General features: G+C 40.8%; 1 protein-coding gene across 1 annotated transcript in view; it reads right to left on the reverse strand.

The window, feature by feature from the left end:
* LOC126235314 (uncharacterized) overlaps window positions 1-24,024 on the reverse strand; it is a 195,201-nt gene that overhangs the window by 15,669 nt on the left and 155,508 nt on the right. Inside the window, exons 9-10 of the mRNA XM_049944037.1 lie at window positions 13,174-13,266; window positions 4,795-4,942 (exon numbers count right to left, since the gene is read on the reverse strand). Coding sequence (XP_049799994.1) covers window positions 4,795-4,942; window positions 13,174-13,266 — 241 coding nt within the window. The remainder of the gene's footprint in view (window positions 1-4,794; window positions 4,943-13,173; window positions 13,267-24,024) is intronic.

The raw sequence follows: 24,024 nt of genomic DNA on the forward strand, positions 1-24,024 counted from the left end.
TAAATTTTGTTTTCAAATATTCGAAACGGCTTTTCATTTTGCACAGTGAGAGACCAAGTCTCACATCCATACATCGTAACTGGTAGAATAGTAGTTTTGTATATTCTAATCTTTAAATTCCTAGACAATATCCTTGATGAAAGTAATCTATTCAATGAGAAGTTGCACGCATTTCCCGCCCGTAATCTCTTCTTCAGTTCGGATTCAATCTCATGTCTCGAAGTGATGTCCACGCCTAGATACTTAAATGTGTTCCCTTTTTCAAACTGCATGTCTCCAACTCTTAACATTTCCTGATCTACTGCTGTTGGCATTCTAGCAGTAACCAGGTATTGAGTTTTGTCTTCACTTCTCCTGAGACCTACATTTTCACTAGCCTTGATTAACGCATTCGCATTTGCTGTTACAGATTCTTTCCTATCGCTAATGATGTTTGGATCATCTACGTACCATAATATCTTAATATTTCCATTTAAATCCACACCCTCTGAATTACCTGCTGCCATTCGTACAATATATTCTAGGACTAAATTAAAAAGTAGCGGAGACAGGGCAACTCCCTGCTTAAGTCCGTTCTTTATTACAAATTCTTCTGACTCCAATTTCCCCACGCGTACTCTACCTTTTGTGTTTTTCAAACTCGCTTCTATAAGTCTAACATATTTCTTTGGTATTCCAAGTTCCCAAAGAATTCTGTACAATTTTGATTGCAATAGTCAATCATATGCTTTTGTAAAATCTATGAAAAGATTATGAACTGGTTTATTGTATTCCCATTTCTTTTCCAAAATTTGACGAAGGGTGAATATTTGGTCTATAGTTGATCTGTTCCTCCGAAAGCCGGCTTGGTAATCCCCCACAATTTCATCTGCATATGGTGTAAGCCTGCTTAGCAGAATATTCGAGAAAATTTTGGAACATATCCCTCTATAACTACTACAATCCATTTTGCCATCTTTCTTAAAAATTGAGATCAGAATAGACTCCTGCAACTCTTCAGGTATCATCTCTGAGTTCTATACTTTCGTTATCACTTTGTGAACTACTTCAACCAATTTATGTCCCCCATTTTTAACTAATTCTGCAGTTATGCAAACTGATCCTGGTGCATTATGGTTTTTCAATTTGTTGATTGCATCTTTTACTTCCTTTAACGTTTGCTCAGGTATGTGGGGTTCTGCTGTATGTATTTCGTACGCCTGCTCATTTCCTGCTTCCTGGTGTACATTTAATAGATGCTCAAAATACGCCCTCAATTTACTGAATATAGCACTGGGGTCTGTAAGTATTCCCCTAGCATCAACTCGAAGTGCCTTGAAGCCCTTCCTATACCCATTTATGTCTAGGTAAAGTTCCCTAATGTTTTTTTGTTTTACTGTTTGTTTCCATTTTTGTAATTTGATTGTTCAAATAATCCGTCTTCTTTGCCCGTAACCTACAACCAACTTCCCTTCTCAAGTTCAAGAATTCCTCGCGTTTTCTGTCTCCCATTCTAACCCAATCTAATCGCGCTTTTCTCCTTTCCTCTACTAATTTCTTGCATTCCTCATCAAACCACGGTTTCCTCCTGTTCTTCTTAGTACCTATTGTGACCCTCGCTGCCTCTTTGATATTGTTCCTCACAGTGATCCACTGTTTATTTACATCCTCGATCTTCCTGTGTTCTGAGAGCATCAAACCTATTTGAAATTTCTGTCATGTACCTTCTTCTAAAGTCTTCATCATTTAGCTTGTCAGTGTCGAACCTAACAAGTTCTGCATTGTGACACCTTGATGTTGCTGTAGATAGCCGTTGGTGAACTTTGGCAACTACAAGAAAATGATCAGAATCGCAGTCTGCTCCCCTGAAAGTCCTAACATTTTCTATACTAGTGTGCCATCTCCGATCTACAAGAACATGATCAATTTGGTTTCGGGTGTATCCAACCGGAGAGACCCAAGTTGCTTCATGAATGTCCTTCCTTTTGAAGTATGTGCTCTCAACAATCATGTCTTTTGAAACAGCAAAATTAACCACCCTTGTGTCATTATCATTCGAAATGTTATGCAAACTTTCTTTCCCAATTGTAGGCCGGAATGCTTCCTCCTTCCCTATCTTCGCATTAAAATCACCTATGATTAATTTAGTATCTTACGAGGAGAACTCATCCCACAGTTGATCTAGTTCTTCATAAAAGCCGTATGTTGTACTTCTCTTTATCCGTATCGTTTCCTCCGTACAGAAAAATGTTATTTCTTTCAGATACGTATTTTTGTGTATTATACATGGAATGGAAGGAATGTCGGCAACACAAGAAACTTGTAAAACGGTAGTAGAATTAGAAACCAGCAAGGAGGAAGAGCAGAGAGTTAGTGCGAACACTTCAGTGGTAGGTTCATTGACATCAGACTCGACAGGAAACGAACAAGTCAACGTCATAAGCAGGAGAAAAAGACAGAATATACTAAGAACATCTTCACTGAACGCTACCAAACTTATAACCCAGTATTTCCATCAATTTGTGAGCATATTTTCATTAGAGAAGAAAGCTTTTCCTATACATAAGAAATGGTGTGAGCATATGATGGCTGCTGGGTGTACCTCACGTCACTGGAAGTTTTCAACTGGAGATCGGAACACAGAACGCCAAGAGGACGATCACGTGCAGCTTATCGTCGTATTTCACACTGACAAAAGTCGAGCCATTCGCATGAAGAAAATGAGAGCATCATATCGACAGATTTCACAGCTAGTTATCTGACATAACTGCAGAACAAGTGGTGACTAGCTGAACTCAGGGCAACAGTTTAGCAAGGAGAGTAGACACGGGTATTTCCACAAGGACTACACCACGAGAAGATCACACGAATACATGGATGGCAACATCTGAAACCCGGTCAGAAGCTACATGCATCACACATCGAGGACATTTTTTAAATTAATGCTCTAGACAGCCGTCAGATACTTAAAGATTTGTATTTTTAACCATCAGCCGTACAGCAGCAAAGCTTTATTCTTCATCGGTTTTGGTCTCTCAGAACTCAATCACAGAAAGAAAAGACAAAACATCATGTGGAACACCATTTCATCTTTCTGCTAGATGTTTCTAAAGTCCATAACGTTACAGCAAATATGCATGACCATCTTTCATATACCAAGACCTTAAACAGCATCAAATTGGTCTTAAATAACACAGAACCGAATGTGAAGGAACTATCGTGAAGTATGAACCCAGCTGACTAGCGCTGGTCAGCCTACTTAAAAGGCCTACCAATATCAAGTCCGAGCAGTCCCTTACTAAAATGCTTAGGTCAGTTGTTGAAATATTGATTATTAGATGGAACTGTCTACATCGCTTGAGATCCGAAACTATGTCTCACAGTTTCGTGTATGCTGACTCATATCAGGAATGGTGTATGGACAGGCTGATTCAGATGCTCCTTTCGCTGTCGCTTTATGAATCCCGCAATGTTGTAGCTGGCCTTCCTAAACCATGCGCGAGATTTTCAAATTCTCTCGCTCGCTACGCGCACTCTATTAATCATACAGAAAAAAAATGAGCGGGACCTTTTTCTAGAACATTTATTGCAGTTAAATTTTTGTCCTAGGATAAATTTTCTCTAGTGATCATGTTTTGCTAGATTTTCAAGGAAAACGTACAAACGTGACCTTCAAACGCACCTCCACTCCACTCTCATTCTCATCAGTCAGGATTTCTAGTATGTTTTTCATTATACTTCTTCCTACTACTGTAAAAAATTCCCGACTAGGCGAACTATCCCCGATATTCGATCTTTTATGGTCTCTATTTATTGAGCCATTAAGCCACCAGCATAATCTACTACTACGTTAACACTGTTAATTTAATCGTGCCCGTGAGGGTAAACTACGGAAAACGTCTTTCGTAAACATTACGTTGAAACTAATTACGTTGACAATTCGATCCAAACTTAATCCTTGCAAGCACAGTAGTTTTGTGGTCAGAAGCCCTCACGAATACAACGAAATAACTGTTGTTTTGTACTGGTAAAATTCACAAAAATGGTACGTAAAATTTACACAAACGTCAGTTTGACAATTTGCAACTTTCGACTAAACCAGTGGCATAATAAGACCGATAATTGAAGACCAGAAAATGTCAATACTGTAGAAGGAGGGAGGTCCACGAACAACATACTAGAAATCCTCACCTGTGGGGGGATAAGTATGGGAGCCGGGTGCGTTTGAAGGTCGCCTTTTGTACGTTTCTCTTAATAGCTTGAGAACTACTGGGTCTAACGAAAACATATCCCAGTACAAAGTTTAACTACATTAAATGACGTACGAAAGTGTCCTGCTCACTTTTTCTATAGGACTAGTAATTTACGCTCGTAGCTATTGAGAGAATATGAAAGTCTCGCGCATGGTTTATAAAGGGCAGCAATAACATTTCGGGCTGCATAAAACGACAGTGGTGGGGACATCTGCATCAGCCTGTTGTTCCACATTGATTTACGATCGTAGCTTCGCAAATCTTCAAAACATCGTAAACTAATTAATTTCATATTGCAAACTTTATTATACAGGAAGTACAAACCAGCAGGTAACCTAAATCTGCAGCACCTCTAAGAATCTTGTTGTCACGGTGTTTTACGGTGTTGTACTGCGCCAATGATTGGGCATCTCACAGCTTAGAACTGAACTTAAAACAGTGTGTGTTATAGACTGGCGGCTCAGGCAAGCGTACCGCCAGACAGCTCAGCCACATTTCCGCAATTGGTTATCACGGTTGAGGTTTCGCGTACCTCGTGAAAGTAGTTCGAACCAGTACTCACTTAGTCTCCTTGACGACCGCCTCAGTGAAGCCGTGGAAGCTGACGTCACGGAAAGTGATGTCTAGTCCTACGCTGCCTTCGCCGCCGCTCACCTTGATCTCAGTCACCTTGAGCGGGTTCAGCGGCGGAACGTTGTACTGGCGGTCACCTGCGAAACGGAGCAACTGTTATCATACAGGCCTCTTCGGCACAGATTGTTCGCTGACGTTTCAAAATTGTGTCTCCCTGAAGCTAAAACCAAGGCAGTACTCTGAAACACCAAGGTAAGATTTATAGATTGATTGTTTTTTGCGGAAATGTGTGTTTAATTTGCAAATACAGGAAATATTACAGACAAACATTCTTCATACTTTCATCGGTCTACCAGCAGGTGAAGGAAGCGCCAAGATCAAAGTCATTTCTCGAGGGAAAAAAGGCTTCCCTCAAACAATCAACCACTCGTGTCGAACGCAAGTCCCTTTTCTTCACATATAAAATCTCTCAAATGGTGAACGCAAATATAGGACATTGTACCATACCTTAACCAAGTCAACATAAAACGAAATACCTTCACAAATGTACGATTGACGTGGATTCTCAATAGATAATGGTTGATGTTTTAGTTATCAGTCTGAAGGCCGGTTTGATGCAGATCTCCACGCTATCTCCTTATCTGAATAATTACTCTACCCTACTTCCTCCTGATAGTGCTTACTGAAATAAGTTCAGGCCTAGTTTTGCCTCCCCATCTCCCACCGTACCAATACTATCCCACGCTTCCCTCTACAACCAATTACACTAATCCTTTATCTATTCCACCAACCTTTTCCTTTTGCAGTCAAGATTAGGAGTACACTAACTCCAGAAATAAAACCAACGAGCAAATGAGGTCACTTGTGGAATTTCGAGAGTATGGTACGCTATATTTTAACAAATGTAGCGGAAAAAAATATGTCGCCACGTGAACGCGATAACGAAGTCGCACATGGACGAGTACTTCGTCTTAATAGTTATACGAAATGTTCAATGCAGATTCGTGCCACGTAAGACTCGTAAACCTGTGTACCAGTTCAAATGTTTAGTAGTAAGTCTAAAATGAGAGAGTGTTTCCGCACAAGACGCAACAATGACGATTTAAATAAAAGTCAAAACACAAATGAGTGTAAAGCTGAAGTTATTGCTGTGCTATTGGAAGTGCTACGTTCTTTAAAATACACTCTGAGACGGCAAAACAGTAGAAAAGTGAAACGCACAGACATCAGGTAAGCACTAAGTACAATATCTCTGAATATGTAATTGGTAATCTTTAAGAAAAATGTAGGAAAACGATGAAAATGGCGTTATGTGTTAAGCGCGAAATAAATGTAATTTTCGAGGTGGGAAGGTAGACCCTTAAATTAAAGGAGATGAAAATGCTTTGAACGAATGAAAATTTAATATAGGAAAGAATATAGTAAATTCAGATTCTCTTCTAGTAAATAGGAAGTGCTAAGTGATGACAGTACATCTCTGTGTGAAAATGAAGGCATCCACTTGTTTTGTGTTGCAGTGACTGATTTCCAAATCCGTATTGCTACGAAACCTCATAATGGCCAGCGCAAAAGCCACCGAGAAAAAGGAGCGCACGTTGTAGAACCTTCTAGTTTCATGGAATAATCAACGAAAACGTGCGAGACAGAGAAGGAAGCGGCTGTTGTGTTATCTGACAAATGGTTCAAATGGCTCTGAGCACTATGGGACTTAACATCTGAGGTCATCAGTCCCCTAGCACTTAGAACTACTTAAACCTAACTAACCTAAGGACATCACACACATCCATGTCCGAGGCAGGATTCGAACCTGCGACCGTAGCGGTCGCGCGGTACCAGACTGAAGCGCCTAGAACCCCTCAGGCACACCGGCCAGCTGTTATCTGACAGCCATGGAACGTATATTTGTATCTTTATTAGCTCCGAGTTCGAAGAAACTTACAATGTACAGCTCACCAGTCTCTCAAATGATAAATAACGTATTCCGGCAAAGATTTTGATTAAAGAGATACAGTATTTGTTGTGGCGTGGGTAAACGATAGTGGGGCACTTAATAGATGACTTGCATTATCTGTAAACGAATTTACTCCACGTTTTCGCAATGAATAACAAATATGACGAAGTGGAGACAAGACAGAAATATCACAACTCATCTATGCGGAAAGAAACGAGTAATAGTAACAGACAAATAAGCCGATTCCCTTAGAAAAGAACTAACTTATACTCACAGGTTCTTACCAGTCATATCAAAGATATCTGAACGAGATTATGCGCACAGACTCATCGCATTCCAGGCGAAATAGGTTATTTCCGGGAGAGCTTGACCACATTTCTTTTCTTCAGCTTAAAATTCGTGTGTTTTTCCACTTTTTTTTACTTCTGGCTGCATGTTCGCATAGAGTGCCATATAAATTTAAGTGTGGTATATTACTGATGCACAGTCGCTTAAAATACAAGATATACGAGAAAATGAAAATATACGTAAGTGATCCATCTCACCCACAGGTGTACGGGTTAGATAGACTAGTGTACTGGAAGAGATAGAGCATATAAAAATTGCTATACATGAAGAAAAGAGTGAATTAAAATTACATATTTTTATTTGGAATATGTTGTAATGAAAACAGAATTATACTATTAAATATTTTACTCGAAAACAATTTTATCAATTTATTATAAATATTTATTGAACACTGGTTTTTCTAATGAGTTAATGGCTTTGTTCAGCATTGACCTGCTTTTTTCTCACAACAACAACTACACTTGCTATCAAGTATTTAATAATTTTCACGTGCCCATCATGATCAGGAAAACATTGAACCCATTCGTCATTTTTATTAGTTTTCTAATATCTTTCACCATACCCAATGCATTCATCTTCATCACCTTCATCAAAGCTAATTTCGTAATCTTTTACAATGTCTGCATGTGAAGAATACAGTGAGTTATTTGTAGCATTTTTCTTTTTTGTCTTTTTTAGGATGTTTTCCTCTTTAGTAGTACTTCTCTTTGCTGATATTTTTGTGTGTTTCTACGTGTCTTTTGTTTTCTTATCTCTCTTTTTCTTTAAATTTTCAATATTTTCAGCACAGTTCGAACCTTTGGATGTAGTTTGTGCCTTTCTCTTAAAATTCTAAGTTTCATTAATAGAAGGAGCAGGTGATATTTCTTCCAAAAGTTTTGTCTGTGGTGCCTTGGGAGTAGCTAGTTTTGAGGTGGTAATCTTGGAAGTTTTAGGTTTAGTTCGAGGTGAAGTAAGCAGATGTCATTGAAGGAATTTTACTTGCAATAATAGCTCCACTCTTTCGATGTGGTTTGAAGCAGTAGGCCTTTTAATGAGCTTTGAAGTGGTTGGTTGGCCTGCATGTGAGATTCTGTTCTTCCATTTGTTGGGATATACATATGTTGCGACAAATTAGCGTATCCTGAGATTGTGGCCATCTTCAGTGGGGTTATTCCACATTCCATTAGGCTAAATGTAACTGTGTTTCATCTCTCCATCTCTCTCTCTCTCTCTTTCTCTCTGTCACACAGACACACACACACACACACACACACACACACACACACACACACACATACACACACACACACATTAAAAGAAATGATATATCTGTCCCAAATAACACTGGACCATCTCTCCCGACTGTCCCGGAGAAACGGATCACCCCGACTTATATCTGTCGGTAGTGAACTCATTGGCCACTTTATATTAGTTTCATGCTTACAAGTTTGTCAGGTTAGCAGTAAAAACAAGCTGCATCAATATTGAGCAAACTGCGCCTTAATACTATACTTACGTAACTAGACGATAAAACTTTTCGACTTAGCAGAACAGAGAATGTGATTTTTCTCCAGAGCTAACATGAAAATGACAGCAACACTTTCACACCACGTTTGTTCACAGAAGAGTTTCCTCGCTAGTAGCGGTAACTGCTCCCCAGCGGCGCACTGGTCCGTTTCACCTAGTGGTCCAATTCTCCCGGACTTAACCGTCTGAGTTAATTGTGTAACAGTCAGTTTGACCTCCAGAAAGATAAGCGTAACATAGATGCAATCATAAGTCTGACTGCGAATCTAATATACAGCTTAGACTCTAAAAATGGATTGTGTATTAGAAATTAAGAATGGCAAAAAGGTTTTAACCGTTACATAACAGGCGCACCTGAAATCCAGTAGTTCAGTTTTGCAATAAATCTAAGTTCAAATGGCTCCAAGCACTATGGGACTTAACAACTGACCTAAGGATATCACACACATCCATGCCCGAGACAGGATTCGAACCTGTGACCGTATCAGCAGCGCGGTTCCGGACTGAAATGCCTAGAACCGCTCAGCCACAGCGGCAGGCTATAAATCTAAGTAAAATATTAAAAAGCATTAAGGGAACATAATGGCAGGTAACGTCCTCCAGGTACTCGCAAAACCCAACCCCTTCCATCGGTTCCCCACAGTGTGGGGCGTGATTCATCGCTCCAAATCACTCGTTTCAAGTCATCCACTGCCCAGTGGCGTCGCCCTTTCCACCGCACCAAGCGTCACTTAGCAATGACTGCAGAAATGTGTGGCTTATGAGGAGCTGATAGAGCATTGTGATCCAGTATTTTTAACTTCCTACGCATGTTCATTGTGCTACGGGGACTATTAGTAGCACATTGGAGTGGCGAGTGATTCCTTCCTCTGCTTTCATGCGATTTTTTACAGCCAGTCTCCGCAATGCTCGATGGTGGCTGTTCGCCAGTGCATGAGGTCAGGCTGGTCTTGGTTTAGCCATGGTTGTTTCGTATCGTTTCCTCTTCACAGTCACGCCACCAACAGTCGGGCATTCGAAGTTCCTGAGCTCTCCTGACGACTGATTTTGGTGTCACTGCTTCTTTGCTGAGAACACAATACTCCCCGCCACCTTTTGCACTCGCCGATCCGTCTCTCGTGACATCTAATGTCAGTACCGCATTGGGTGGAGGGGGAGTGGGGGTGTCCGGATACTTTTGATGAGTTAACGTACATACGCTTTTTTTAAGTCCTGGACACAGCACAAAGAATACACGGCACCATTTGCCTAATACAAAATCCCAACTTCTGTCAAATTTGCGAATGTGACTTCGTAATCTATGACATGAATGTACCAGCGCTTCAGTGAAACATGGGACTTATGGAAGGAAATTACTTAACAACAAGTGAATCATATTTGGAAATCTTGCTCGATTTAGTACAGTAGTCCAAACCTTGATTTTTTTTTTTCCAGTAATTACAGACTGCGCCCCCTTATCACTCCAGTGTCAGATGCATAGTTGTCAAAAAAGTGTGCCGGCCGGAGTGGCCGTGCGGTTCTGGGCGCTACAGTCTGGAGCCGAGCGACCGCTACGGTCGCAGGTTCGAATCCTGCCTCGGGCATGGATGTGTGTGATGTCCCTAGGTTAGTTAGGTTTAATTAGTTCTAAGTTCTAGGCGACTGATGACCATAGCAGTTAAGTCGCATAGTGCTCAGAGCCATTCAAAAAAGTGTGGAACGCGGAATTTTTGAGGACGGGACCGAGGTAAATTTAATGGATCTCGTTTATGACCGACTTAAATGAATGTCACTGTCTGGAATAATAAAGCTATCACCTTTGACAGCGTTTTGTAATCAAGTGTCCGCAAGTGAGTTACACTGCCTACGAGTTAATTAAGATTTGAAAACTTTTTGACCGCAGTAAATCGTACCCCCGAATTACACCTCACATTTCAAGTAGTATGTCACAACAGCTTTCATGTCACTGTTGACTCCTCGTCCGACTGTGAAATAAATCTCGACTCTGATGACTGACTTTGCTAAATATCTGGCGCCAGTGGGTTGAGTGCAGAGTGGTTAAGGCACTGGATTCACTTTCGGCAACAACGGGCTCAAATTGTCGTCAGGATATCTTATCCAGATTCAATTTTCTCGTAGTTTCTTCCATCGTTTAAAGTGAATAGCATCCCTGAATAAACCAACTTCTCCCCAGTCTCTAGTGGCATTATCGTCAATAAGACGTAATATTACTTATGGTTTCAACTGAAACAATTAGAAAGTTTATTCGACCAGGAACATTAGCCGTACGCTTAGCTGCAAATATAATTGCTGGACATAATTAACAGTCTTCGTCCTTCTTACTTTTTGTTCTTGTTACTCCACTTACTTAATTTATATACATTTACTTGCCTAGAAATGAGAAGTCAGTCAATATTCGGTTTGTTAGGATCGTAGGGTCTGGAACCCTCCCCAACGGAACCGAGTTAGAAGTGGACCGGCGAGCTGTCTACGAACATCCAATTGCACTGACACAACAGTGCGGTGTTACAACTCCGTACCATTTCGAAGTAGCGTGAGAGTGCAGGGTTTTTGTAGTGAAGCCTATGTTAAATTTCTATAATTCTCTCTTTACACACAATGGTTGCGGGACCTCACTATAAAATGTCAAATCAATATCACCTTCGGTATTCTATATTCCCATTTTATTTTGCTGGCAATTTCGGCGTTGCACTATGCCATCTTCAGGCACACTGACTGACGTGTAGGACGAATTCCACTACTTGTACATCCAAAACAACGAGTTGAAGTTGTTAAAAATAAGTATACGGATACCAGTGACTGTAACACTGCCCCTACTTCAAATTTCCAAAAGGTGGGTTCTTTCTACAGTCTGTCAGGGGGCTTGAAGATGGCGTAGTGTAATACAGATTATTAAATGAAATTGCAAATAAAGACAGATGAAGATGTTTCTGATTTGTTTTTTTACTTTAAATTTATCCTATAAATAACTTCCAACACACAGTCAAAAACACTTAAAACTAACGAGACTAATGGTAACCATTTTAGATAGAACTGAAGTTCCTTTGTTTTTAAGTTCGAGAACAATTATATTACTGCATTCACTGTAACTTAGAAATTCAAATATTAATTGGTTATTTTAATGCCACAGAGTACTATGCAGTGTTCAGATAAATATTTATATAGTAAAAGAAAGGACAACGGATGAGACGGTGAGAAAAAGGAGCATTTCGTTCTCTGCACCACCTGACGTCTACTAGTAGTTGTAGCAAAGTGATGTCGAAGAACCCGGTGAGAACAATCATCATCCGAATTTCACGACCTCAGCCCATAGGTTCCAGAGCAGCCGATGCCGTCACAACATAGAAGAAAATACGAGTTTCCTCTGCCGGCGCTGGTTACCACCTTGCGACTACAACGTATCTCTCTGACTGTAGCGCTGCGGTCACCCAGTTAAAGAATTCTGTTACCTAGGCAGCAATGAAGCCCTTGACGAACGGAGCAGGGAAGACATCAAAACCAGATTGGCACTGGTAAAAAAGGGCATTCCTGGCCAAGAGAATTCTACTAACATAGGCCTTAATTTGATGAACAAATTTCTGAGAGTGTACCTTTGGAGTACGACATTGTATGGTAGTGAGACATGGACTGTTGGAAAACCGGAACAGAAGATAATCGAAGCCTTTTAGATGAGGCGCTACAGTAGACTGTTGAAAATCAGATAAACTGAAAAGATAACGCCGCGCGGGTAGCCGCGCGGTCTGGGGCGTCTTGTCACTGCCCGCGCGGCTCTCCCCGTCGGAGGTTGTGTGTGTTGTCCTTAGCCTAAGTTAGTTTAAGTTAGATTAAGTAGTGCGTAAGCTTAGGGACCCATAACCTCTGTAGTTTGGTCCCACAACACTTTACCACAAATTTCCGATTTGAAAAGGTAAAGAATGAAGAGGTCCCCGCAGAATTGCCGAGGAAAAGAAAATATTAAAAAACTGCCACGAACAAGGAAGCACAGGATGATAGGACATCTGTTAAGACATCAGAGAGTGACTTCCGTGGTACTAGAGGGAGCTGCAGAGGAAAGAACAGTGGATGGAGCGAGAGATTGAAATATATCCAACAAATAACTGAGGACGTAGGTTACAAGTGGTACTCTGAGATGAAAAGGTTAGCAATGGAGAGGAACTCGTAGCGGGCAGCACCAAACCAGTGAGAAGACTGACGATTAAAAAAAAAGTCGCCTTCATAACATAAATCTGCAACTTCTCAAGATCAGAGACGATGCCTCACATACTCTACATAACGTGTGTGAAAAAGTTATGCCGCTCTTCCAAACAACAATTTGCATTCTAAACATGTTAAAACATAAATAAGACCAGCTAAATAAATTAAATAGTTCTGGGCGAGAAACTGTCCCATCACTTTTATCATGGTTCGGTCCGTGACGCCCACAAGCAGTTTGGAGCTTAGATACTCTGTTCACTCACTAAAATTATTTGATTCGTTTTTAGAAAGTAATCCCCGAAACCCTTTTTTATCTTCGCACATTTATATTTATCGACATGCATCCCATTAAGAATTAGTACTCACCTTTTATAAGGTTCGGTATAGCTTCCAGAGCGTTCTTGTAGGCACAAGCATTGAGATCCGGATCGTTTCTGGAACATGATTTGATGTATTCGGCTGAAAGCAAGAAAGAGAGAAAAGTTAAACTGGTGAGTATTTCTAGAATCATAGAACAGGGATGCCGGCGAAAAATCTTAAAGCTACTGATAAGATCACTGAAGTATTAACACAAGTCTGTTAACTCGGGGAGTCTGAAAAAGTCAAATGCTCTAAGCGACGAAACAGACATAGTGAAATATGATAATGGTCAACACCTCTGAAATGGGCAGTGCTTTTCGAATTGCTGTTATTGACGGCCAAATGTGCCATAGAGTCCATGAATGTAGCGAAATGTAGGCATACCTACAGAGGATCGACATAGATTGTAGATATTGCCAGTTGACCCTCAAAGTAAACACATGTTATGTATTTCGTGTAAGTAGACTGAAAAACTCCCGCTATTGACTGATTACACGATCGCCGAACAATCGCTACAAACAGTTATTTCCAGTAAATGTCTAGGAGTGCACATACGGAACGTTTTAAAGTGAAACTACCAAATAAACTGATAGTAGGGGAGGCAGATATTACACTGATTATGTGCACTGGAAAGACGTACCGTAACTTACAAAGTTTTCGTTCGACCGACACACGAGAGTTTCTCTACAGCGTGAGAGCGTTACGAGACAGCAGAAACTAGAAAGAAGAGCAAGACATTTGGACACGGTTTGTTGTAGTAAGCGTGAAAGCGTCACAGAGATTCTCAGCCTTCTCTAGTGTCGTAGGCTACTAGAGAGGAGAGTATCATGATATGGGCTACTGTTCTGTTGCCACAGACGTATATTCCCAAACGAGTCCATCAATATATTGCTTCTGCCTACACATTTCTCATAAAGGGGCCATGAAGGTAAAATCAGAGATATGGGTCACTCACAGGGTGACCAACATTCGTTTCTCCGCGTACCATCATTCGCAACTGGAACAGGAAAAGAGCGAAGTGACAATGCTGCGCGGAGGTCCCCGCTATCAAAACGGCTTGAATAGTATGGATGTGAAGATGTAAATGTTCGCTCCATGCAACTCCAATCTGTTGTTCACCATAGAATGAAAGTTGGATAACTCTGTCCGGCAGTTAAGCAATCCGTTTCCTTAGGTAAAAATGTACGCATTCGTCACTGTAGTTTGCTTTCTAAATTAACGTACTATGCCCACCGTCTTTCTAATTAGTGAATACTATCTCTAACGTCTGATTCCTTAACGTGTGCTGTATTCCCATCAGTAACAGTGACAATTTTTAAAATATATGCGAAGTATATTCCAGGCACAGTTATGCTTAGACGTGAAAATAATAGGAAGTCCAACGATGCCAAATCTGGTGATTGTTCTCTCAGTAATTAATCGGCGCACAGCATCACTTACATTTTTCTTAAAGTCTTCAAATTATGCTGATAAGTAGTTTTTTACTTTTTTTCCGCGTTCAGTTGTCGCGATACCCATGTCGCAAACTGATCCCTCAATCTCTCTTGTGTTATGCCGTAGGCGCCATCTATTTCATACACCTTCAACCGCTGATCACTAAAAGCATACTGCGCACTTTCCCATTGTTTTCATTTGCCGTTGCAGTTTTGAGAAACCCTTATTAATGGGTCACCTTCAAATGAAATCGGACACGTTTTAATTCATCCACGCAGCTACAAATTGAGAAACACATTCCTCATTAACCTTCACTAAGTATGGCAACAATTCCACTGTTAATGCAGTGTCTGGAAAGAGACTATGTCGGGCATACTATTCGAGGTAATCCATTTGGACGGAACATTCAAAACACTACTAATTTGATGTGCTGTATAAGTGAAACAGTTTCACAGACCAAGTTTAGTATTAATATACGTTACTGAAAAACATGTACCGACGCAAAAAGAAAGTATTTTATTGATAGCCATTTCTGCGTCATCATCTCGTGGTCGTGCGGTACTGTTCTCGCTTCCCACGCCCGGGTTCCCGGGTTCGATTCCCGGCGGGGTCAGGGGTTTTCTCTGCCTCGTGATGGCTGGGTGTTGTGTGCTGTCCTTAGGTTAGTTAGGTTTAAGTAGTTCTAAGTTCTAGGGGACTTATGACCACAGCGGTTGAGTCCCATAGTGCTCAGAGCCATTTGAAACATTTTTTTCTGCGTCATCCCGACAACTATTCACATGGCTCTCATGTTGAGCGACGGGCGCCATGGTGCGAAGCGAGCTTTCGTGACAGTAACGTGTGGCCTTTAACCTGGACGTGGACAAATAGTATGCAGGTTCCATTAACTTGCTTCATTGTTGCTCTCGCAACGAACTGAAAATGAGAACCGAACGACGTGGTGTAATAGCTGCGACGCTGGTTTGCGCAAATTCGTCCTCGTTCAGGTTTGTCGCTCCCTTCCTTAAACAAATTACAATAGAGTAAGAACTTTTACTTCGAAGAAGCTACATCCTCGTTGGCATCGTAATAGTACTTGGAAATCTTTTTGTAAATCTACAAGCAATGAAATTCCCTTGCGTTATTTAAGTGTTATTAAGCCATTTCCAATGGTATTTTTAGCACCATAACGTACAAACGATTGAGAACTTGCAGAATATTACTATGAAGTTGTGGATGTAAATGACGAGAGGTACAGATTAAATGCAACTTAGGGGAGAGTTGCTTATATTGTAGTGTTCCCTAATTTATACCATGGCAAAATGGTACAACTGCAGTAGGAATCGATAGAAATAGAGCAGAATGAATGGGGAAGACAGTGAGTTACTGTCAACAGTTAATTGATAGGATTGTTGTCATCAGAATCGCCATAAAAACCATCGCCAATAGTTCAGGTATGCATGCCAGCGTCACAAGCAAAAGATGAAAGGATGCAAAAAGTATATGAGGATATATATATATACAATATATAAGTCACAGCTGCAAAATACTAACGCGAATTCTTTACAGACGAATGGAAAAATTGGTAGAAGCGGACCTCGGGGAAGATCAGTTTGGATTCCGTATAAATGTTGGAACACGTGAGGCAATACTAACCTTACGACATACCTTAGAAGAAAGATTAAGAAAAGGCAAACCTACGTTTCTAGCATTTGTAGACTTAGAGAAAGCTTTTGACAATGTTAACTGGAATACTCTCTTTCAAATTCTGAAGGTGGCAGGGGTAAAATACAGGGAGCGAAAGGCTATTTACAATTTGTACAGAGACCAGATGGCAGTTATAAGAGTCGAGGGGCATGAAAGGGAAGCAGTGGTTGGGAAAGGAGTGAGACAGGGTTGTAGCCTCTCCCCGATGTTATTCAATCTGTATATTGAGCAAGCAGTAAAGGAAACAAAAGAAAAATTCGGAGTAGGTATTAAAATTCATGGAGAAGAAGTAAAAACGTTGAGGTTCGCGATGACATTGTGATTCTGTCAGAGACAGCAAAGGACTTGGAAGAGCAGTTGAATGGAATGGACAGTGTCTTGAAAGGAGGATATAAGATGAACATCAACAAAAGCAAAACGAGGATAATGGAATGTAGTCAAATTAAGTCGGGTGATGCTGAGGGAATTAGATTAGGAAATGAGGCACTTAAAGTAGTAAAGGAGTTTTGATATTTAGGGTGTAAAATAACTGATGATGGTCGAAGTAGAGAGGATATAAAATGTAGGCTGGCAATGGCAAGGAAAGCGTTTCTCAAGAACAGAAATTTGTTAACATCGAGTATAGATTTAAGTGTCAGGAAGTCGTTTCTGAAAGTATTTGTATGGGGTGTAGCCATGTATGGATGTAAAACATGGACGGTAAATAGTTTGGAGAAGAAGAGAATAGAAGCTTTCGAAATGTGGTGCTACAGAAGAATGCTGAAGATAAGGGGGTAGATCACGTAACTAATGAGGAGGTATTGAATAGGATTGGGGAGAAGAGAAGTTTGTGGCACAACTTGACTAGAAGAAGGGATCGGTTGGTAGGACATGTTTTGAGGCATCAAGGGATCACAAATTTAGCATTGGAGGGCAGCGTGGAGGGTAAAAATCGTAGAGGGAGACCAAGAGATGAATACGCTAAGCAGATTCAGAAGGATGTAGGTTGCAGTAGGTACTGGGAGATGAAGAAGCTTGCACAGGATAGAGTAGCATGGAGAGCTGCATCAAACCAGTCTCAGGATTGAAGACCACAACAACACAACATGTAATTCAATACGTAAAGGGAGATGAAAATCCAATATTTATGGGGGATTGAAATGTGGTCGGAGGGCAAGGAAAAGAGGAAGGGTGACTGCAGAATATGAGCTTGGTAGTAGGAATAAGAGAGGCGAAAGACTAATTGAGTTCTCCAATAAATTTTCTCTAGTAATAGCGAATACTCTATTCAAACGCCATAAGATGTGGAGGTACACCTTTCGATCACAATTTAGGAATGATGAAGAATAGGCTGAAGTTGAGACTAGTCTGGGAGAATCAGTGTGCAGGGAAATGGGGTACGGAAATGCTAAGGAATGAAGAGATACACTTGAAGATCTCTGAGGCTATAGATACTGCAATAATATACTGCACATCATACAGTTCAAGTAAAGAGAAATGGACATCTTTAAAAGGGCAGTCACAGATGGTGAAGAGAAAAACATATGTGCAGGGAAAGGAACTGTGTAAAAACTGCGGGTACGAGAAGAAATACTTCAGCTGATCGACGAAAGAAGGCAGTACAAAAATGTTCCGGGAAATTCAGAAATACAGAGATACAAGTCACTTAAGATTGGAATAAATGGGAAATGGATACAAGCCAATGCGAAATGGGTATAGGAAATACACTGAAGAGCGAAAGAAACTGGCACACCTGCCTAATATCCTGAACGGTCCCCGAGATCAAGCAGAAGTGCCGCAACACGATGTGGGATTGAATCGACTAATGTCTGAAGTAATGCTAGAGGGAATTGACACCATTAATCCTGCATGGCTTCCCATAAATCCGTAAGAGTACGAGGGTTGGCGATCTCTTCTGAAAAGCGCATTGCAAGGCATCCAAGATACACTCAATACACTCAATGATGTTCATGTCTGGGGACTTTGGTGGCAAGTGCAAATTTTGAAATTCAGAAGAGTGTTCCTGGAACACACTATAGCAATTCTGGACGTGTGGGTGTCGCATTTTCCTGTTGGAATTGCACAAGTCCGTCGGAATTCACGATGGACATGAGTGGATGAAGGTGATCAGACAGGATGCTCACGTACGGATCACCTGTCAGATTCGTATCTAGCCGTATCAGGGGTCCCATATCACTCCAACTGCACACGCCCCACACCATTGCAGAGCCTCCACAGGTTGAACAGTCCCCTGCTGACACGCAGAGTCCATGGATTCATGAGGTTATCTCCATACCCGTATACGCCCATCTGCTTCATACAATTTGAAATGAGAGTCGTCCGACCAGGCAACAAGTTTCCAGTCATCAACAGTGCAATGTCGGTGTTGACGGGCCCAGGTGAGGCGTAAAGCTTTGTGTCGTGCAGTCATCAAGGGTACACGACTGGGCCTTCGGCTCCGAAATCCCATATCGATGATGTTTCGTTGAAAGGCTCGCACGCTGACTCCTGTTGATGGCCCAGCACTGAAATCTGCAGCAATTTGTGGAGCGGTTGCACTTCTGTCACGTTGAACGATTCTCTTCAGTCGTCGTGGGACCCGTTCTTGCAGGATCTTTTTCCGGCCGCAACCAGGTCGGAGATCTGATGTTTTACCAGATTCATAATATTCACGGTGTACTAGTGAAATGGCCGTACGGGAAAATCCCCACTTCATCGCCACCTCGGAGATGCTGTGTCCCATGGCTCGTGCGCCGACTGTAGCACCACGTTCAGACTCACTCAAATGTTGATAACCTGTCATTGTAGCAGCGGTAACCGATCTAACACCAGTGCCAGACACTTGTCTTACACAGTCGTTGCCGACTGCAGTGCCGTATTCTGCTTGTTTACATATCTCTGTATTTGAGTACTCATGCTTGTACCAGTTTCCTATACCAGTTTCTTTGGCGCTTCATTGTATGTGAAATAATCGAAAATGAAATGACTGATGGCAGGACTGACTTGGCATATATACGAAAGTCTAAGGAACCTACGGTGAAATTAAAAGCAAGGACTGTAACCTTAATAGTGCAATGGAAAATTAACTATGGAGGGAGTACACTGGAAACCTGTATGAGAGAGAGGACTTGTCTGGTGACGTAATAGAAAAAAAATTGTGGTCGATAGGGAAGAGAGAGGGGAATACAGCATTAGAATAAGAATTTAAGAGCTTTGGATGACTTAAGACGCAACAAGGCAGAAGGGATAGATAACATTCTATCGGAATTTGTAAAATTATTGGGGGAAGTAGCAAAAAACGGCTATTCACGTCAGTGTGTAGAATGTATGAGACAGACGATATAGCATAAGACTGCCGGAAGAACAGCATCCATATAATTCCGAAAATAGCAAGAGCCGAGAAGCGCGAAAATCATCGCACAATCGACTTAACAGCTCATGCATCCAAGTTGCTGAAACAAAAACATACAGAGGTATGGAAAAGCAAAGTGAGTATCCGTTAGATGACGGTCAGTTTGGCTTTAGGAAAGATAGGGGCACCAGGGAGGCAGTTCTAATGTTGATCCTGATAAACGAAGCAAGACTGAAGAAAAATCAGAACACATTTATAGCAATTTTCGACGTCGAAAACGCTTTCGACAATGTAAAATGATGGAGGATGTTCGAAATTCTGAGAAAAATATGAATAAGTTGTAGGGAGACACGGGTAACATACAGTATGTACAAGAACCTGAAGGGAACAATAAGAGTGAGAGACCAAGAACGAAGTGCTCGAATTAAAATGGTGTAAGACAGAAATGTGGGATTCCGTCCCTAGTCACAGTTGCAATGAAAGAAGTAAAAGAAAGTTTCAAGTGTGGAATTAAAATCAAGGTGAAAGGATATGAATGATAAGATTCGCTGATGACATTTCTATCCTCATTAGAAGTGAGGAAGAATTACAGGATCTGTTGTACGGAATGAACAGTCTAATCAGTACAGAATGTGGACAATGAGTAAGTCGAAGAAGGTACTCAGAAGTAGCGGAAATGAGAATACCGGGAAACATCAGAATTGATGATCACGAAACAGATGAAGTTGAGGAACTCTGCTGCCTAGGGTAGAAGTTTTCGATATTGTACAGGTGCAATTTAATACACTTGATCGTATAGTAAAAATGCGTTTACTATTGTTACAGCCATATAATGTTCAGAAATAGTATAGTGAGTACCAAAAGCGTTAATTAAATAAGTATTTTGCAATAAAACATAGACACAGAAAGGCTTTATGGGAAGTGGTGCACAGATGAATGGCATTTGGCTGTAAAACAATAACTAAATGAAGATCGTGTAAAAAAATGGCTCTGAGCACTATGGGACTCAACTTCTGAGGTCATTAGTCCCCTAGAACTTAGAACTGCTTAAAGCTAACTAACCTAAGGACATCACACACATCCATGCCCGAGGCAGGATTCGAACCTGCGACCGTAGCGGTCTCGCTGTTCCAGACTGCAGCGCCTAGAACTGCACGGCCACTACGGCCGGCCGAAGATCGTGGATTAAATGAATTTACACACATACCAAATCCACCTTATCCAAAAATTAAGATGCATGCTGAAAACAGAAAAAAATGTAAACAGGTATATAAAAGTTTTTGGCCGCATTAAAGTGTTTTTCATCGAATCTGAAAACAAACTGGAAGAGTAGATTCTTACATACGAATAGATGAGTTTCGGTTTAAGCATGCCGGACGTAAGAAAACCGCCGTTAAGCATTGCAGAACGAAACTGATTGCCCCGTAATATCAGTGCAGAAAATTCCATGGCAGGCAAAAAGCGGGATGAAGGTTTCCGTTCAATAGATATCGCGGAATCCGAAGAAAATGATGATAGCTCCAACCAGAACTTCAGGTTCAGCCAAGAAGCCTATGAGCTGTTTAACAGCCCATGATATAAAAGTAAACGAATCAAAAGAAGAAATATTGAACTACGGCCCTGTATGGAAAAAAAATTTTTTGAGGCTCTGCGGGAAAGCCATCACAGAAATCCATTCATAAAAGGATACAGAGAGTTGTGCGAGGAAGATCAAATGGCTCTGAGCACTATGGGACTCAACTGCTGTGGTCATCAGTCCCCTAGAACTTAGAACTACTTAAACCTAACTAACCTAAGGACATCACACACATCCATGACCCGGCAGGATTCGAACCTGCGACCGTAGCAGTCGCACGGTTCCGGACTGTGCGCCTAGAACCGCGAGACCACCGCGGCCGGCCGAGGAAGATCGAACGGAAGAAATAATGATATTCATGAAAATCAAAACGTGAATTCATGAAAAGTGTGCAGGGAAGAGGGAGGGGCGGAGGATAAAACGAAAAATTTGTATTGCAATGCCTGCACGTAGGTGAGAATTAATGTATGCAACTTTCCTTTTACTTAAGAGTAGCATATATCTTTGAGCTCAGAAAGATAGTTTATAGGGGTGGTAAAATTTATGCGCCCACTGGTAAAAATTGAGATACCAGATTCCTAATTTGTAACGTTTGGGGATCTTTAGAAAATTAAGCGTAGAGTGTTTATTTTTGACGGAATTTCAGTTCTTTGAATTATATACGAAGAACTGCATCCTGTAGTTGAGAATGGCAGTGATTAAATAATTTTGAAACTTAGTGTTTAAGTTATAATAAATGAAATCTCTAAAGTGGTGCAATTTAGGCATGTCTCCCCTACATTAGGCGTGTACCAGTCAAAAAATGGTCTCGTTAAAATCACAGTACATATAAATGTGCAGAAATATTAAACTACGAAAAACAATCGCAAATACTTTCAGTTACAGGTTTCGGTTGTGAACTGACGACAGACTTCATATAATAAATTGTTGTACCATCCCGTTGTTGCTTGCCAATTGCTTGAGAAATCGGTTTATACGCCTTTCTAAACTAGTCGTGCTGTGCGTATGACGCTGAAATGAGTAAACCGAAATATGATGACGTTCGTTTTGGAGGGTTTATAAAGAGTGTGCACCGTCAATTTCGGCATTTAAGCACTGGGTGGCTGATTACAAAACGGCTGTATTGATCATGAAAACGATGCACATGAAGTATGTCTGTCTCAAAAATGAAACCACAGTTGAAACCAAGGAGAATATGCACAATGTGTTATAGGATGTTCAGCAAGTGGGAGGTTCTTGTAAATGCGAAAACGGATTTCTCATCTATGATTGAACAATTAAAAGTATTCAACTTCTTTTGTGCCCCAATTTGTACTGTACATGATACATTGGTCTGCTACGTAAAGGCAGCAATGAAACAGCGTTTTACGTAAGAGAAGGCAATGCACCTGCACCAGGAAGGCTAAGTCCCAACTTCTTACCTTCGACCGCATAACACTATAACTGTGGGCTACAACACAAATTTCTCTAGACTGAAACCATTTTAAATGTCCACCGTAGGCTTCCAAGATTTTTATGAACTTCAAGCATGCTGCAGGTGAAAAATAGGTCCGAAACTTGTCATATAAGTGAAATAAATGGTTGTAGCTTCGTCATAAGTTGCACTGGGAAGCAAACTGGTTATTTTCTATTGGTAAGTCGGCCGTATATGTTTTGTTTACTGCAGGGGCAGTTTCTGTACATGGGCTATCGCCTGTATTTGTCACACGCATGGCACAGATGGTTTGAAAATGGACACTGGTGCCCGAAAATAGTCACCATCAAAAAACAAAAAATTGATGCTTCTCAGTGCATCTTATGACGAAGCTACAGCCATTTATTTCACTTGTCATAATTTTTGTTTTTATTTATGTGGATGAATTTCATTGGATCATGAAACCATTTTAACTGTCCACCGCAGGCTGCCATGATTTTTATGAACTTGGAGCATGCTGCAGGTGGAAAATAGGTCCGCAACTTGTCATATAAGTGATACAAATGGTTGTAGCTTCGTCATAAGTTGCACTGAGAAGCAAACTGGTAATTTTCTGTCGTTAACTCAGCCATATATGCTTTGTTTACTGCAGGAGCAGTTTCTCTACATGGGCTATCGACAGACTTCATATAATAAACTGTTGTAATATCATGTTGCTGTCACCCATTGCTTGCCAATTGCTTGAGTAATTCAGTTTATACGTCTGTCTAAACTAGTCGTGCTGCATGTAAGACGTTGAAATCGTCCTGTGACCGTTTCCATGTTCAGTTGCGTCCTTGAAATATCTGTCACATTTAAAAGCTATTTACTAAAAGAGATGATATATGCTGTTTTCGGCGTGTGTGTTGAAACGGGCATCTGTTTCACACGTAATGCTAAATAGTTTTAAAATACGATACACATTTCACCAACGCAGCTGGATTTGAAAATGTCCAAATCAGAAATTTAATTCATGTTGCAATAAAATTGATAAATAAAAAAATCTGGCAGCCTTCGCTGGGGCTTTAAAATGTTTTTAGCATTTAGAAATTACTTTGAGGCCGTGGACCCACACATGAAGAAACTACTACTACGCAAATATTCTCAACCTGTTGAATGAAAATATATGCAATAGGTTTGTTTTTCAAAAGAAGAAGCATCTGCGTTTTGTCAGATTTCTTTAAAATGCTTCGGCAACGGGAAAGTTATGGTATTTTAAATAACAGTTGTTCGATTATTCGCACTATTGACCAGGACTGCCACCTGCTTGCTTCTACTTATTTACATATCTGAAGAAGTTTGGCGACGGAAAGCGCACTCAGAATAGTGAAGAGATAATAGCTGCCGCAAACAGGTAATTTGAGTATCTGCTAGACT

Source organism: Schistocerca nitens, chromosome 2 (genome assembly GCF_023898315.1).
Source record: "Schistocerca nitens isolate TAMUIC-IGC-003100 chromosome 2, iqSchNite1.1, whole genome shotgun sequence".
Taxonomy (NCBI): domain Eukaryota; kingdom Metazoa; phylum Arthropoda; class Insecta; order Orthoptera; family Acrididae; genus Schistocerca; species Schistocerca nitens.